This window comes from Dasypus novemcinctus, chromosome 15 (genome assembly GCF_030445035.2).
Source record: "Dasypus novemcinctus isolate mDasNov1 chromosome 15, mDasNov1.1.hap2, whole genome shotgun sequence".
Lineage (NCBI taxonomy): Eukaryota > Metazoa > Chordata > Mammalia > Cingulata > Dasypodidae > Dasypus > Dasypus novemcinctus.
The window spans coordinates 102,886,055-102,902,596 of NC_080687.1; the positions used below are offsets into that span (position 1 = coordinate 102,886,055).

At 44.9% G+C, this 16,542-nt stretch overlaps 1 protein-coding gene across 1 annotated transcript in view; it reads left to right on the forward strand.

Moving 5' to 3' along the window:
- The first annotated feature begins 1,268 nt into the window (after window positions 1–1,268).
- Window positions 1,269–16,542, forward strand: part of KPNA3 (karyopherin subunit alpha 3) — a 92,740-nt gene continuing 77,466 nt past the window's right edge. Inside the window, exon 1 of the mRNA XM_058276785.2 lies at window positions 1,269–1,451. Within this exon, the coding sequence (XP_058132768.1) occupies window positions 1,383–1,451 (69 nt within the window). The 5' untranslated portion in view covers window positions 1,269–1,382. The remainder of the gene's footprint in view (window positions 1,452–16,542) is intronic.

Consider the following 16,542-nt stretch of genomic DNA (forward strand, 5'->3'; position numbering starts at 1 on the left):
GAAAGAAAATCTTTAAAACTGAAGGGAGAAAAAACCCCCAGCTCTTTGGTTTCTCTTGAAAAAGAGACCCTCTGTCAACACTGGGCCACATTTCCGGAGCCTTTAAATGGGGACCCCCGCCCAGAAAACGAGTGCCCTGGACACAGCTGCCAGCCCCATCAGCCCCTGCCCGGCCACTGAAGGCCTGAGCTCCCCGCCTCTTGACCTCCGGCTACGGAGGGCCCCTCGGCGGCCCCTTCTTTGGCTAATGCCTTCGTGGTTATATTTCTACCGAATGACCTCAGCTCGTCTGAGCTGCATGCCCTCTGTCGTCGCAGGCCTGCTTAGAAACGCCAGGCATGCTGAACCTGACTTACTTCACACACCATCAGGTCAACTGAAGCCCGCCCCGCCCCGGAAGGCAGCGTTCGAGGCGCGCCCTCAGCCCAAGTCCTCTCGAGGCGCCCTCGGCTCACCCCAAGAGGAGGTGCAGCGCGGGGGAGCCCGAGCGTGAGACTGGGGTGGGCGCGGGGGCCGGGAGGCCTCAGGGGCTCAGAACTGGGGACTAGCCGCAGAGCGGGGGGGTGGCAGAACGGGATTTGGGAGGAGATGAGGCAGTCCGGGGGCGCTGGAGCGCTCTGGCGTGCTCAAAGAGTAATTACCGAGTGGCCACGGAACGCCAACCCCGTGCCTGCGCCCCTCGAGCTCCGCGCGGGCGCGGGAAGGCAGGTGGCGCACAGATCGACGCACCTGCCGCACTCGTCCCCGCGCCCGCTGCAGGCGGACGGGAGGGCCCCGCACCACGCGAGCACAGCGCGGCGCCGGCGGGCACAGGTGCGGCCCCGGAGGCCAGCACGCGCCGAGGCTCGGGCTCCTCCGCCCGGGAAGCCCCGCCCACCCGGGCCGCAAGGCGCCTCTCGGGGAGGCCCCGCCTCCCGCCCCGCCCACCGCCCCGCCCACAGGCGGCCTCGGGGCGGGGCCTCGCGCCCAGGCGCGCGCAGGCCTCCCGGCATGCCCCTCGTTCTCTCCGGGGCGCTCCCCCCGCCCCCCGCCGCAGCCGGGCATGCCGGGAACTGTAGTTCCCGCTCGGCGCTCGCCCCCGCGGGCCGGGAGAGGCCGCCACGCCCGGCTCCCTCGCTGGCGCGTGCCTCGCAGCCCGCAGGGGTGCCGCGGAGGCCGTGCTGGGGGGTGGGGGGCACCCCGAGCCCGGCCGGGCGCCGCCGCCGTTCCCGCGCCCACACCCCGCCGCCCCTCCCTCCCGGCGCGCGCCGGCCCCGCCCGCCGGCCGCGGCTCCCCCGGCGCTGCTGCCCCCTCGCGCCCGGCGGCGTCGCGGAGCGCGCCCCGCCCCCACCCCGCGCCGCCGCCGCCGCAGGAGGAGCCGCCGCCGGAGCCGCGCGCAGCCATGGCCGAGAACCCGGGCTTGGAGAACCACCGCATCAAGAGCTTCAAGAACAAGGGCCGCGATGTGGAGGTGAGCGCGCCCCGGGCGGCGGCGGCGGCGGGAGGCCCGGGCCGCGGGCGCCCTCGAGCCGCCGGCGGGAGGGCCCGGCGCGCGGGCGCGGGCGCGGCCTGCTGTGGGCGCCGAGGGCCGCGGGCCCGGCGCGGGCGCCTCCCGCCGGCTGCCCGCGGAGGGGGTGGGCCCGCGGGGCGCTGCGGAGGGGGGGGGCGGGAGGCGCCCGCGCCGGGCCGGCCTCCGAGGCTGCGTGCCGGCCGCGGAGGGACAATAGTGCCCGTCCATTGTGCGGAGGCGTGCAGGAGAGGGCGGCTCCCACCTCCCCGGCAGGACCCCTCGCTTGGCCTGTCGGAGCGGGCTGTGCGGACGGGCATGCGTTCTTCAAGCTTTGCTGCAATAAATGGGACGCACAGGTTCGTCCGGCCTGGTGTGCGTCCCTCGCCCTGAGTAGGTAGGCTTTCCAAGTGGTTGCAAAACTGTAAACATTCGTCGTGGTCAGTTCGTTGCTGCTCAGCGCGTTGCCATTGTCTCGTTAAGGTGACATTAGCAGGTGCTATTTGCGAACTCGGCGTGTCGAGCAGCGCTAGAGGTCTCTCTGCAGCTACCGAAGCAGGGAAGTATAATGCACAAACTTCCTGGACTCGGACCTCTCGATTTGCGAGGGCATGAACGGTTTTAAGTGCACAGCCTCTTTTTCTAATACTAGGAGATACGACCTGCAGTTCTGTCATTCGTGGCCACTGTGGTTATGAAGTGTGCATTTCATCCTGGTTGAAAGAGGGAAGATGGTAGGGGAAAATAGACCATTCCATGTTCTGTTTTGTAGAGAAACGTACAAAACCCAGGTCATTTTTTTTTTTTCAGAGCTACAAAATTAAGTATTAATTGGAAAAAACCTAGGGAAATATATGTGGAATTTCCAGTTTGCATGAGACAAGGAAAGGTCATCTGTCTCTGTCCTGGTCGTGATTAAATTTCCTTTGTGAGAAATACATCTGACTGAAAGTGAAATCTGGAACTAGCGACAACACATCGCTTGCTCCTGTTGATCCACTTGATGACCGGAGTTAATTTTGAACTTTTTCTATCAATACTTTTTCTTGGTGCCTACCCCTATTATAAAGCAAAATCCAGTAGTTTGAAAAATACTCACATTGTTTGTACAGAAGAATGACTAATATTCATTCTTGCTTCTCTTTGCTATTGGTAGAGGTTTTACCTTATTATTTGCTTCTTTATTGTGTTCTGGGAGCTTAGTGATACCTAGCTAGGACTCCTGCACATAATAGATGAACAAAAAATATTTGCCAATGATCAGAACGTAGCGAGTGATTTGTAGAAGAATGGTTGACAAGCTCTCTAGCCTGAAAATACTGGTCACAGCAACCTGACATTTCCCAGGATACGTGAGGCATGAAATGGTGGACAGGCACTGTACTAAGAGCTTGATGATGCCTCATTTAATCTTGCAACAACTTTAAAAGTTAGGTATAGTGGTGTCCCCACTTTACACGAGAAAAGTACCGTGGATGGGGAAATGCAGGGTGTTTACAGAAGTGGAGCAGTGGGTCTGAGCATCAGGCCCTGATTGGCACTGGGAGTCCAACCACTTTTCCAGCCAACATGGCACTAGGTCCTGGAGATACAAAATGGGGTGAAATTAGCCAGGACCTTCAAAGAGTTTACAAGTGGGACAGATAGAAAAGTAAACCGGTGATTGTAATGCAGTGTATCAGTAAGTGTTCTGATCTAGGTACAGTGGCAATGCATAAGAAGACCCTGACTTAAAGCTGAAGGGTCAGAGGATCTGTTCCAGTTGATTCCTAAGGCGTGAATCGGAGTGAGCCAGTAATGAAGGATGAAAGAAAGTTGGCCAGGCAGGGCACTGGAAGAGGGGTACAGGAAAGAAAGGGACATTCCAGACTTAGGGAACAGTAGTTGAGGAGTCCAGAGAGAATGTAGGCAGATGGCTAAGGCTTGGGGAGAGAAGGGAGTGCTAGAGATGTGGCTGAAGGATGAACCGGGGTCAAGTCTGATCAAGTGCCAGTATTGTGGATGTTGGCATAATTAAGACTAGACCCACATATCTAGCTTAGTTGCATCCATTAGAAACGGTCTTACCTTAGAAACTTATATTGCAAATTAGCTTCGGGACTGAGCAGTTGTCTGCTTAGGCTGCTGCAGAACAGTGAGAATCACTTTGGTATCATTCCTACACTTTCACCTACAGGATAGACAAAGTATCCAACATTTATAACTAGCTGTTACACATATAAGGTGCTAGGTGCAAGAATTAAAGGAATACTTTCTAATGAAAATAAAAGTACAGAATTGTGCCGGGGGGGGGGGGGGGGGGGGAGGGGCGGATTGTGAGTGGGGAGAGAGTGGAGGAGAAAAATCATTTCATAGTTAGTTCAGAATGACTTCATAGTCAAGAGAGGTCCTTGGAGAAAGGGCCAAGGTTGGTGAATCCACCAGGCACATGAGAAGTTGGTTGATAAAGATCTGGGTGAAAAAGAAGAGATTAGAATAGGGAGTAAAGAGTTGCAGATGGTCTGTGGTGGGCTGAGAAGAATCTGTCTTGTGGCTAAGAGCTGTTTGGAAGCTTTCTCTTGATTGGGAGCTCTGATGGAATTTACTTCAGAGCAGTGTTAGAAGGTATAACATGGTTAGAGCAGTGGAAAAGACCGTCTGGCAGTAAAATCTAGAATTAATTCTTGGAAGACTAGTGCTGTTATCTAGTCTGAAAGGAGGAATTTTCAAAAAAAAACCAGGACTGGAGATGGTTGCTCCTCTTCCTCTTCCTTCTTCTTTAAGTATAAAGCTCACAGAAGACAAAGGGATAAAGTGTATCTAAACGTTTCCAGATTGAGATTGGGGAGGGAGTAATTATCACCAGTAACAATTTGGAGCTTGGGCAGGGGAATGAGTTTTGTAGCTAAAACTAGGCAATATGTAGTGAAAAGGAAACTTAATTTAACCTGTAATGTGTTTCAAAACCTGACCTTTTCAAATAAGGCATTGAATCTGGATCTTTTTTCCTCTGTTAAAAAATATTTAAAAATTTTCAGACATACTTATAGGAAAGTACACAAAACAGAACTGTTCTGTTTACTGAATACCTATAAAGCAGGCATGCAGATAACTGTCACCCAGGGCAGCTTTTCTGTTTTTTGCTCCTGTGTATCTCAAGGATGTGACATTTTCATCAGTAATATAATGGATAATAATTGTTTTTAAAATCTTTACATTTATCGAGTGTTTACAATGTAACAGCATTGAAGTACTTTGGCGGGATGATTTATTTAATCTTCATAACCCTAAGAAGTAGATATATTGTTATTCTGGTTTGCTGCTGAAAAATTTGAGGCTTACAATTAACTCTTAAGTAACTAGTGTTAAGTCGTAGGGTGGTAGGTGGCTAACTCTTAAGTAACTAGCCCTAAGACATAGGGTGATAACTGGCAGAACTGGACTTCAGTGGAAGCAGTATGGCACTAACGCCAGAATTCTTGGTCCAAGTCACCACCAGTGGAGGCTGACTCTTGAAGCAGGTCTGAAAGTTAGTTGATGGGGAGAAATATTTCGGAAATCTTGATTTTATCACAGAAATTCCTAATTCAGTACTTAAAAACCTTGCTATTATGGGGTTGAAGAAAATTTTAATGCTGTTTATGATTTGATATGCTTTTTTTTTTTTTACTTTTTCTTTTACTCTTGCATAGTTTCTTTCTTATTAGCAAGGAGCTAGATGGTTGGTTTTGCCAAATAATGAGAAACCAAACACTCAGGCTTAACAAACTTTCTTCTTTAGTTTCTGACACAAGGGATAATATATACATTCTCTCACTTGAAAATTCAACCAGCATTTCCAAACTTGCTTCTCTCCCTCCGGAAGGTAAGTGGTACTTCCTGATTGTCCAAACTTAAAAAACTTTCTCCTTGACTCCCTTTTCTTCCCTCCCTTTGCCCCTATGTATTGCTCAGTCATCTGAAGATTTGTACCTTTGTCACAGTCTTATTCCCCACTGCTGCTGTTCTTTGCCCTTATCATTCTCACTAGCCTGCGTGGTTTTCCTAACTCCAATATCTTCCCTCCTCATGTTATCTTGGGCATTGATCTTTCTAAAATAGGAATCTTTTCATGTTACTTTTGTGTTTAAGATTCTTTCTCAGGCAGCGGACTTGGCCTAGTGGTTAGGGCGTCCGTCTACCACATGGGAGGCCATGGTTCAAACCCCGGGCCTCCTTGACCCGTGTGGAGCTGGCCCATGCAAAGTGCTGATGCGCTCAAGGAGTGCCGCGCCACGCAGCGGTGTCCCCCGCATAGGGGAGCCCCACGCGCAAGGAGTGCACCCCATAAGGAGAGTCGCCTAGCGCGAAAGAAAGCGCAGCCTGTCCAGGAATGGTGCTGCACACACGGAGAGCTGACACAAGAAGATGACGCAACAAAAAGAAACACAGATTCCCATGCTCCTGACAACAACAGAAACGGAGTAAGAAGACGCAGCAAATAGACACAGAGAACAGACAACCGGGGTGGGGGGGGAGGGGAGAGAAATAAATAAATCTTAAAAAAAATTCTTTCTTATCTTCCCCTTGTCTTCAGGATAAAATTAAAAGTCCTTAGCATGCCTTCCTTAACGCCACGTAAGGCCCCACTTTTTCTACCTCATCTGCCACTTTTCCTTCTGGTCTTCTCTGTGCTAACCGTGATAAAGTCCTTTTGATGGTGAAGTGTTCATCTCCATGCCTTTGTACATGTTAATCTATGTGTCTGGCTTTTTGTTGATTGGGGCTCACTTTGGCAAACTCTTTGCTCAGACTCTTCATATCTCTGGAACACCAAGTTTACAATTCTGCCACTCCATGTCATTCTGGTTCAAAAAAGCCCTTCAAAACGTCCCCGTGCTAGGGACGGATTAGTCAGGACCTTTCCTGACTAATAACATACTTGGTGCTCTCAGTCCCTGCTCTTTTCCTCTTCTCCCTCTGATCCTCTCCTAAGTGAATTTTCCTTCAGCCATCTGGGATAGACAACACGTTCTATGTGTGTGGCTGTTACGGTATATGGGCTTTGTCAGGGAGATCTGTGGGCTGTGACTGGTCATTCAGTGACCAATACGTAACATTTAGTAGGTTCTCTTTCAGAAGAGAGACTAGATAATATATCTGAAAATGCTCAGCCTTTTGGACGTGAAAGGTGTAGTATTATTTTAAGATGTGACTTATTTCTTTGGTGTTGCCTCCACGGCCTTGGTACTGTTGCCTGACCCTCCATGGTGGTCTCCTCTGCAACAGTATAGTTCTGTAATGTGAACTAACTCGTTTGATAAGTAAAGGGTTGATGTTAGCTAATGCAAAATTCACACTGGTTCTTACCTGGTTTTTTACCCTCCATTAGTGTTTTAGCACTCCTGAGCAACAGCCATGGAACACAAACAGAGCAAGCTCAGAGTGCCTGCACATCACCCATACACCCTGTATTCTGTCTGCCTCTTGGCTCAGTTTAGCCATATACTCTACCTTAAATGTGCTTTTTGCCCCAGCCATTTTGGTGTGTTTCTTCCCCCTTCCTCCCTAATTTTACAGAATGTGAAATTTTTCAGGAATTTATGTGACACAAAGTGGAAACACTGTAATGATCTTTTCCTGAATTCACTAACAGGGCATATACTCTTTCTTGGTCCTTCTACCTCATTGATTGCTCTTTCTTAGTCTGTTTTGCCAACCCTTCTTCCTATCTATTGAGTGCACATATGCCTTGGGGTTCTGTCAGTGATTCTCTTTTCTGTAGATGGTTTTTCTGGCCCACATCAATAGCTCCCTTAGTTTTAACCACTGTTTCGGGGTGGGGGACTTAAATCTGTTGGAATCATTTCTGAAAATAATTCACAGGAGCATCCTATCAGCTTTTCAAGTTCAAAGCGTTCAAAACCATGTTCCGCCTTTGTTTTTCTTATTTCTGTTTATGGCATCATCACCCTCGCTGTGACCTGAACTTGAAACTTGAGAGGCTGCTTGGACTCCTTCCTCATCATCTACTTTCGGTCATATGCCAGTCATGTAGCTTGAATCTCTGTGCTGTTTCTGGAATCAGGGCCTACCCCTCTATTCCACCGCCACCAGCCTGCTTTGGCCTTAACGCCTATCACCTCACCGTTTAAAAATTACCCTTAAAGTGGTGTTCACGAGATTTTTCAGTGAGCCTGATGCCTGTTTATTTCTCCAGCTTTACCACCCCCCCACCACATGCCCCTTTAAGCTCTAGCAGCACTGAACTTCTTACACGCTTGTACATAATCTGAAATCCGTCTTCCCTTCCTTGCCAATGCTATTTCTATTCTCAGGGCTACTCTGCTTGTTGCCTGGAATATCCTCCCCTGCCTCCTGTTGCCAGCTGATTACTTCCCCTTTTAAGTACTCCAGTCTGGGTGTAGCTCCTCTGAGGTCTTTCTGAACCCCCCTTGTCCTTTCAGACTGAGCTAGCTAGGTACCTTGCTTGCTCCTGGAAAAATACGAGCGTACCTTCATCACTTCACTTACGTCGGTGTGCTTCATTAGGTTCTGTTTCTCCTCCTAGATAGCGAGTCTTTGAGGTCATGGGCTGTCGATCCCCATTGCCCCCTGCTGTCTACAGTGGCTGGAACTGAGTAAGCACTAGAATGTTCCTTGACTCAGTACTCCCATACCAGGCACCACTGGCACAGTAACGTTCCGAGAGTATATTTTTGATGTAATTCCTTTGTCACCATTACCAGCACATGTCAGATTGGACTAAGGATGAGTGATGAAGTGGTTTGAACCTTAACTTAAATAGAACCTTTCAAAGCAGTGAACTTATTTATTTTTTTAGGAGATACCAGGGCTTGAACCCAGGACCTTCTACATGGGAAGCAGGTGCTCAACCACTGAGCTACTTCTGCTCCCCGAGAGTATATTTTTGAACAGAAGCTCTTAATTTTGTAGGTCCCTTCCTGCTGTTTCCCAGATTAAGTCCAGATTTTTTATTATGACGGATAAAGTTTTGGAAGATTGACATAGGCATAGTAGAATACTTTTTAAAATTTACTTATTTTTTTGTCATGAAACATTTCTAATGTACAGGAATGTAGAGAGAATTATATAATTAACCCCATATTCACATCAATTACATTTAATAACAATTTGCTGTATTTATTTCATCTTTTATTGATCTATATGTAATAGACATCATGGTATTTTACTTTAAGTACTTCAGGCTATGTCTCTAAAAAATGAAAATGCTTTCTTACATAAATATTACAGCACTCTAACCCAGTAATTTCTTAATAACATCTGATACTAATAAACATTTAAATTTCCTCAGTTCCTTAATTTTTTACTTTTTGCATTTTGTTTATTAGATTCATACGTATATAAGGTCCACTGACCACATTCGGTTATTTTTCTTGAGTTTCCTTATTCTAGAACAGGCTCCCCCACCACCACCATTTTTAAAATGCCATTAATTTGTTGAAGAAACCAGGTCATTTTTCATTATGGTAGGGTGACCACATGAAGGTACCATTTTTGCGGGTCAGAAAGCCAAATATCAGCAATTTTATGTGGTTCAATCTAATAGAGTGTCATAATTACTAGAGTTGCCTGATTGCTTTCTTGTGGTGTTGCTTAACTTGTTTCTCCTACTCCATTACTTCCTCTCATCCCATCATCCTCCAACCCCACCATCCTCTGGATTTCCTGCAAAGTGGAAGTCAGATTTATTTTTTATTTTATCTTTTATGAAATTTTTCCTTTTTAAACATTTATAAATTCATTCCCTCCCTTGTTGTTTGTGCTCCCTGTCTGCTCCCTGTGTCCATTCACTGCATGCTCTCTGTGTCTGCTTGTCTTCTCTTTAGGAGGCTCTGGGAACCAAACCTATGTAGGAGAGAGGCGCTCAATCACTTGAGCCACCTCAGCTCCCTGCTTTGTTGTCTCTCATTGTCTTTCCTCTTTGTGTCTCCTTGTTGCGTCAGCTCACTGCACCTGCCCATTTTGCCAACTTGCAGTCTTGCTCATCTTCTCCAGGAGGCACCAGGAACCGAACTGGGGAGCCCAATAGCTTGAGCCATATCCGCTTCCCTGGAAGTTAGATTTAAAGATATGATTAGCTTCAGGTTAAGCACTTTTGATTAAAAATACTTCATTTTCAAGTCTCTGTTCCTTTACCTTGGAGATAAAGGAATACTTAAAGTATAAAGAGATTATGGTTATCCTTTCTTGCAGTTTTACTCTTGAGAAAAATTTTGCCACAGCCTAGGATACTAGCATTAACAGGTGATACATGGTAAAAGAAATCATGACTCTATTTACTTGGTATTAGTCATTCTGAAATTTTGTGTTTCATAGGTTGTGAAGTTTGTTTACATACCAAATTTTCTTTTCTTTGAAATGTCAGTCTATCTGAAAATGTCCTTTATACTTCTCTGCCTTTTTTAAAAAGAATATAATTTCATTATTTCCTTGATTCTTGAAAGTCATCTTATGCATAAGGATATTGGTTCTTGCTTGTAGATAAGTGATTCCTTTTGGTACTTAGATGTCAAATTGTTGCTCTTCATTTTTATGCTTGTGGATTTTCTGCTCTTCATAATTTGTTTTTCTCCTGCCCTCCCCTTGTTTTTAGTCTGTCAGCTTTCTCTTTGATACTGTCAGCATGTTTATCTGTAATAGCCTCTCTTCCCTTTTGATTTGACGCTTCACCAAGACTAGTGATTTGGAAAACAGATTTATTAAATATTTATTTAGCATTTACAACGTACCAGTCAGGCATTGTTGGCAAAGATTTTAAATATGAATTAAATTGTCTCTGCTCTACAGAAGTCCATTCTAGTGGGAGAGACTGACATCTAAGCACACACTTAGTACATAGCATGACAATGTGTGCATAATTTGTGGAGTACCGTGAGAGCAGGAAGAAAGGGAATGCTAACTCTGCCTGGGGAACTCGAGTAAGGTACACTGGTCATCATACTTGAGGTAGGTCTGGAAGGAGGAGTAGGACTTTGCCAAGGCAGAAAGAAGGATGGTGTCAAGGAATCGTAAAGGTGTGGCACGTTCTGGCAGCAGTTGATATGGTAGTTTGATGTCCATTCCCCCTTTTGGAAGCAGCATTCTGATTTGACTGTTGGAACCTACTCTTCTGCTATTGGAGATCTTTTGGTGGGATTTTTAAACTAGGTCCTGCTGCCTTCTTTGGTTAATTATGGTGTCTCTCCCTTTGTTTTCTTTAAGATTTATTTTATTTCTTTCTTTCCCCTTCTCCCCACCCCAGTTGTCTGTTCTCTGCTGCGTGTTCTTGTTTTTGTCGGCTTCTGTTGTCAGTGGCACGGGAATCTGTGTTTCTTTTTGTTGCGTCATCTTGTTGTGTCAGCTCTCTGTGTGTGCAACGCCATTCCTGGGCAGCCTGCACTTTCTTTCGCGCTGGGCGGCTCTCCTTATGGGGCACACTCCTTGTGCGTGGGGCTCCCCTATACGGGGGACACCCCTGCGTGGCAGGGCACTCCTTGCACGCATCAGCACTGCGCATGGACCAGCTCCATACGGGTCAGGGAGGCCTGGGGTTTGAACCGCGGACCTCCCATGTGGTAGACGGACGCCCTAGCCACTGGGCCAAGTCCGCCGCCTCTCCCTTTTCTGATGAACCAAATTAGACTGATCAGATGCTGTCCCTGGAATTTAAATCTTTGGTGAGCTGACACTGGAACCTGATTCAATTATCCTTGCAGCACTGAGGAAACCATCCATTAATTCCTGCTACCTGGATCTGTGGAGTTGTGTTCCTCCCTGTTGTTTTATAGGCCTGGTTCTTCACCTTTTCCTTTGACCCTGTGAACTGCTCTGTATTCATCCAATAAATTTTCTCCCCACACTGTCCCCCTTTTTTTCTTTCATTGATTGGAGTCAATTTCTGTTGTTTGCACCATAACTCTAAGGTTATCACCTATTCTGGTTTGTCCTGGGACTGAGGGAGTTCCCAGGATGGAGGACTGTATTAGTCAGTCAAAGGGGTGCTGATGCAGAATACCAGAACTTTTTTGGCTTTTATAAAGGATATTTATTTGGGGTAGAAGCTTACAGTCACAAGACCCAGAGAGTCCAACTCAAGGTACCGTAAGAGGTACTTTCTCACCCAGAGTCTTTTGCCACGTGTTGACACAAGGTGGTGGACGAGTCTGTAAAGGTTCAGTCTTCCTTCTCCTCCCAAGGCTCCATGGTCCCAGCTTCTTCTATTGTCACCTGCTGTGCTGGCAGGGACAAGTCTTATCTCTCGCCTAGGACTTGTTTCTCTCCAGGCTCAGCTGCTCTGCTCTTTCCACAAGGCCAGCTGTAAACTGTCAGGCAAACAGCTCTCTCTTCCCAGGGCCTCTGCCATGTCTAATGGAGCCTTCTCCCTTTCCTCAAGTATCTGCTTCTCTGTGTGTTTACTTCCCGGGCTCCAGGATCAGAACTAGGCAGCTGTCTCCTCTCCATGTCATTTTCCTGCTGACATGACCCAGTCAAAGCCTTAATCATTGTTTAATCAAAAGTGAAACCTCTGAATGTAATACCATGAAATATGCCCAGAGGAACAGAATAGTTTACAAACACAATCCATTATTTGTTTTTGGAATTCATAAATAATACCAAACTGCTACAAGGGCTTTCAGTGTTCAAACCAGGAAAGTACCAGGCAAACCTTAACAAGTTGGTCTCTCTAACTGAAACAGGTTGGAAGTAAAGATAATGAGTTTTGGCAGCCAACTGTTGTTCACATGGAATTATTCGATACACAGTTGAAAGTGACAGGTATGGAACTAGCTTACTTCAGTTATTTCATTCAGCAGTTCAAATTCTGGACTAAATGTGAGGGATAGACTGATGAAAATAATGATAGCCAACAATTATTGAGCCTTTAGTACATACTAGGCACTCTGCTCATAAGAATAATCCTAAATAATCCTCTCAAAGTTTCCATAATACAGTTGAAGATGAGTTAAGTAATTCACTTAACTAGGAAGGAGCAGAACTGGCATTCAGTCCCAGATTTCCAGCTATAAACCCATTTCCTTAATAATTATTTTGCTTGTACCTCAGGGTCCTTTCTCAAGGAACACATAGATTAGTATGGAGATGATATAAAAGTGAATACTTAGTATGATGGCATTGGTTACATAGGGAGAGAATCCCCTGATTCGGCCTGGATGAGTCAGAGAAGGCTTTGTGAAGATGATTGTGCTTAAGCTGAAACTAGAATAATGAGTTATTTGTAGTAAATCTTTGGTGGGTGTGGAAGTAAGAGGCAGCATGATATATTTTGGGGAACTCAGGTAATTCAGTATTTCTTATGGGTCGAGTGATAGGAAAATTGGATAACATAGGCAGGGGCCAAATTGTGAAAAGCTTTTCCTATGGGAAAAATTTTAGGTAGGGATGTGGGTTTTGTGCATTTAGAACGATTGCTTTGGTAGCACCGTAGAAGATTGATTGGTGAGTGTGAGAAGAGGGTTTTGGAAGAATAGCTAAAAAACTTCCAGTGGTCTCTGAGAGATGAATGGTCTTAAGAGTACTGACATTAGTGTTGAAAGGCAGGAAAGTTATTAGAACTATTCCTGAATTTTGATACAGTTTTATCTTCTATAACATAGGTTGATACGCCTTTTCTGCAAAGGGTCATAGTTTTTTAAAAGCTTATATATTTTAGACTTTGAGGACCATGGGATCTATGTTGCAACTACTCAGTTGGGCTGAGCACCAAAACAGCCATAGACTATTAACTGTAAATTAAGTAATTTGCAATTAAATTTACAAAATCAGGTGTACGGTTGGATTTGATTCACAATCCATAATTTCCTACCCGTTTTAATGTAGCTGGTGGTGAAGATTTGGAAAATAGTTGGAGCAATGATTAAAGTATCTTAGAGGATAATATAGATAAGAGTTTCTACGGATAAGAAAAGATCAGGGGGAAAGAACCCTGAGGAACCACATCATTTAGGGAACTAGGTGAAAGAGCCAATGAAGACTGAATCTGTAGAAGCAAAGTGATATATCAGAACTTTAGTGGGGGCAGAGTTTCCTGAAAGAGGGCCAATAGTTGCACTAGCAAGTGCTCGAGACAGAGAGAAGTGTGATAAGGAACTGAAATAAGCCATTCATTGTATCTGGCAATTAAGGGCCTGTGAGAGTGAAAAATTGGGAGAGTGATTGAGATTGGAAGGTAGATTATGATAGGTTATGGAGTAAGTAGCTGTTGAGAAAGTAGAACAAGTCATTAGGAACTCACTTGAAATTTTTGGTAGTCATGAGGAGAGACCACAGAATAGCTTGTGAAGGAAGTAAGGTTCCTTTTAGGAGGCTTTTTGTTTCTGATTTATTTAGAAGGGTGAGATTGCCTACTCTTGGTGAGGTAAATTGAAAAAAAAAAACTAAAGCGAATGAGGTTTAAGGGCCTGGCTAGCAAAGGAATAAATGACTGAGCCTAGGGTAAGTGGGAAGTTGTTTAGGGAGGTGAAGTAAGAAATGTAAGTTGTAATAAGATTTTGAAGGGATCTCTGCTTGAAAGAACTTGTACAGAAAGAAGTAAGGATGTGCTACAGTAGGGCAGGGAAATTAAAAAAGAATATGCTTGATGAGCTCTGTTTTTTTTAAGAAAGTTATCCCTAGAGAATGAAGGGTCTAAGAGTGGTAATGCTTGAAGAAAAGGTATTAATTTTGGGGGAAATGCAAAATAAGACCTAGGTAGGAGTGAAGGTTCAGTTGAGATAAAATACTCTTGATATTTTAGTAATCGTTGGGACAGAGTTTCAGTTGATTGTATCAGATTCAGCTATAAATGCATTCTGGATTATAGTTAGAATTGTTAGTTAAACCAAATTCAAGGTATAAAAGTCACATTCAATTGAAAGAGTAGAAACATTTGAAATTCTTTAAGTCCAACTCCTCTTTTTCACGGATGTGGAAAGAGAGGGCACAGAGAAATAATGACATTGTCTGCTCACCTGGTGGTTACCTGGTTTTCTAATTCCAGTGCTTGTATAAATTAATACAATATACAAAACAAAAGCTGTGTATTAGAAAATTTCCAGGGGAGCAGTTGTGGCTCAAGCGATTAGGTTCCCACCTACCACATGAGAGGTCCCCGTGGGTGCCTCCTGGAGGAGGCAAGCTGGCACAGCTAGATGGCACAACAAAGAGACACAAAGAGGAAATACAGTAAGATACAGCAAACCACAGAGCCTGAGTGCCTCTCTCCCGCATGGGACATCCCAGGTTCGGTTTCTGGTGCCTCCTAAAGAGAGGAGGAGCAGACACAGAGCAGCACACAGCAAATGGACACAGAGCGCAGACAGCGACTGCAGGCAACAAAGAGGGGGAATAAATAAGTCAAACCTTTTTTTTTTTTTTAAAGAAAACTTTCAAACATAGTACAGTAGTTGAGAGAATAGTACATTGAACTTCTATGTGCCAATCACCTAGTTTAAATTAACCAATTGCAATTTATGGCCAGTCTTGTTTCATGTTATCCTTACTCATTTCTCCCCTTCCCTGAATTTTTAAAAAAATTTTTTATCCCCCCCCATGACTTTTTCATGCTTTCTGCTCTCTGTGTCCATTCACTGTGCGTTCTTCTGTGTCAGTATTTATTTTATTTTATTTTATTTTGTGCCTACTGCTCTTTTTGTTGTTGTTGTTGGGTCACCTTGCTGAGTCAGCTGTCCGCGTTGCTTATGGGCCGTGGTGCTCTACGGCCTCTGCAGGCTGCGCAGCACTCTGCGGTGTGTGGGCGAGCCTGCCTTCACAAGGAGGCCCTGGGACGCAAACCCAGGGCCTCCCATGTGGTAGACGGGAGCCCAACTGACTGAGCCTCAGCCGCTTCCCCCCTGGATTATTTTGTTGCAAATCCTAGATTTTCTGTTCAGCTGTCAATATTTTAGCATGTGTCTCCAAAAGATAAGGGTTTTCAATGGAAAACTTAATCCATAATGCTGTTACCCCACCAGGACAAGACAAAAAACTGAGTCTGTCATTTCATTACATACCCAGTTAGAAACACACTTCTGATAAACACATTTTTAGAGCAAAAATAACCTCATTAGTCAGTTGTTTGGTGTTGGTAGGTGACATAGAAAATTGATAAATGATTTTTAAATATTTTTATTCTTCCAACTAAGAGAGAAAAGAATAATCCTTTCCCTCACTGCTCCTCATAGGTTGATGATAACATGCATTTACTTTTTTAACTCCCAGAGATGGAGTTCACACATTCTTGCAAAATGAGTAGGCTTTGTGGAAATAAAGCCTTCTTTGTATTTGAAATATTTTGGATGACGATTTTTCTCTGAAAAAGTTATCAGATATAGAAGTGTTAGAATGATAAGGGGACAGAGTGGGACAGCAGTGAATTTGTGCTTCTGACCTTTCCTATGCAGTGAATACACCAGCTCTTCTGAATACCTTTGAGATGTTTTCAGAGTGTTAAGGTAGACACTTGCAATTTTTCTTTATTTAGATAATCAAAAAAAGAGACTGAAGGATAGAAAACATGAATATGGAGGAAAATAGCTGAATAAGCATTGAAATCAGTGGTCAGAGGGAAAAGAAAATGTGAATCTGCAAGAAAAAAGTTCAGTTGCCTGAGGAGCATGAGCATGTTGGCTAAATGGGCTGTCGATTGAAGAAATGCTTACATAGATGGTAGAGGAAAAAACTATAAACTAGGTGTGATACAGTAGTTTTTCTTTTTGGTAGACCAATATTGTTTTATTGGATTTTTATTTGTATATTTTATTAGGAGGTCCCAAAGATTGAACCCAACACCCTCGTACATGGGAAACAGGCACTCAACTGCTGAGCTACATCCGCTTCCCAGGATTTTTTTAAAATAAAAAGAATTCTTTATTTTTAAAGAAGCCTTAGATTACATAAATGTTACATTGAAAATATAGGAGATTCACTATACCTTATCCCTCCCTCCAGTGTGATACAGTATTAATCTCAGCTAGCAAGAAGTCATGTTAGTCTAGTCTTTTTGTAAATTTGAACTGATTTTGTAAACTTGAAACTATGCCCTTAAATATCATACATACTTTTCTTGGTTTTGGAA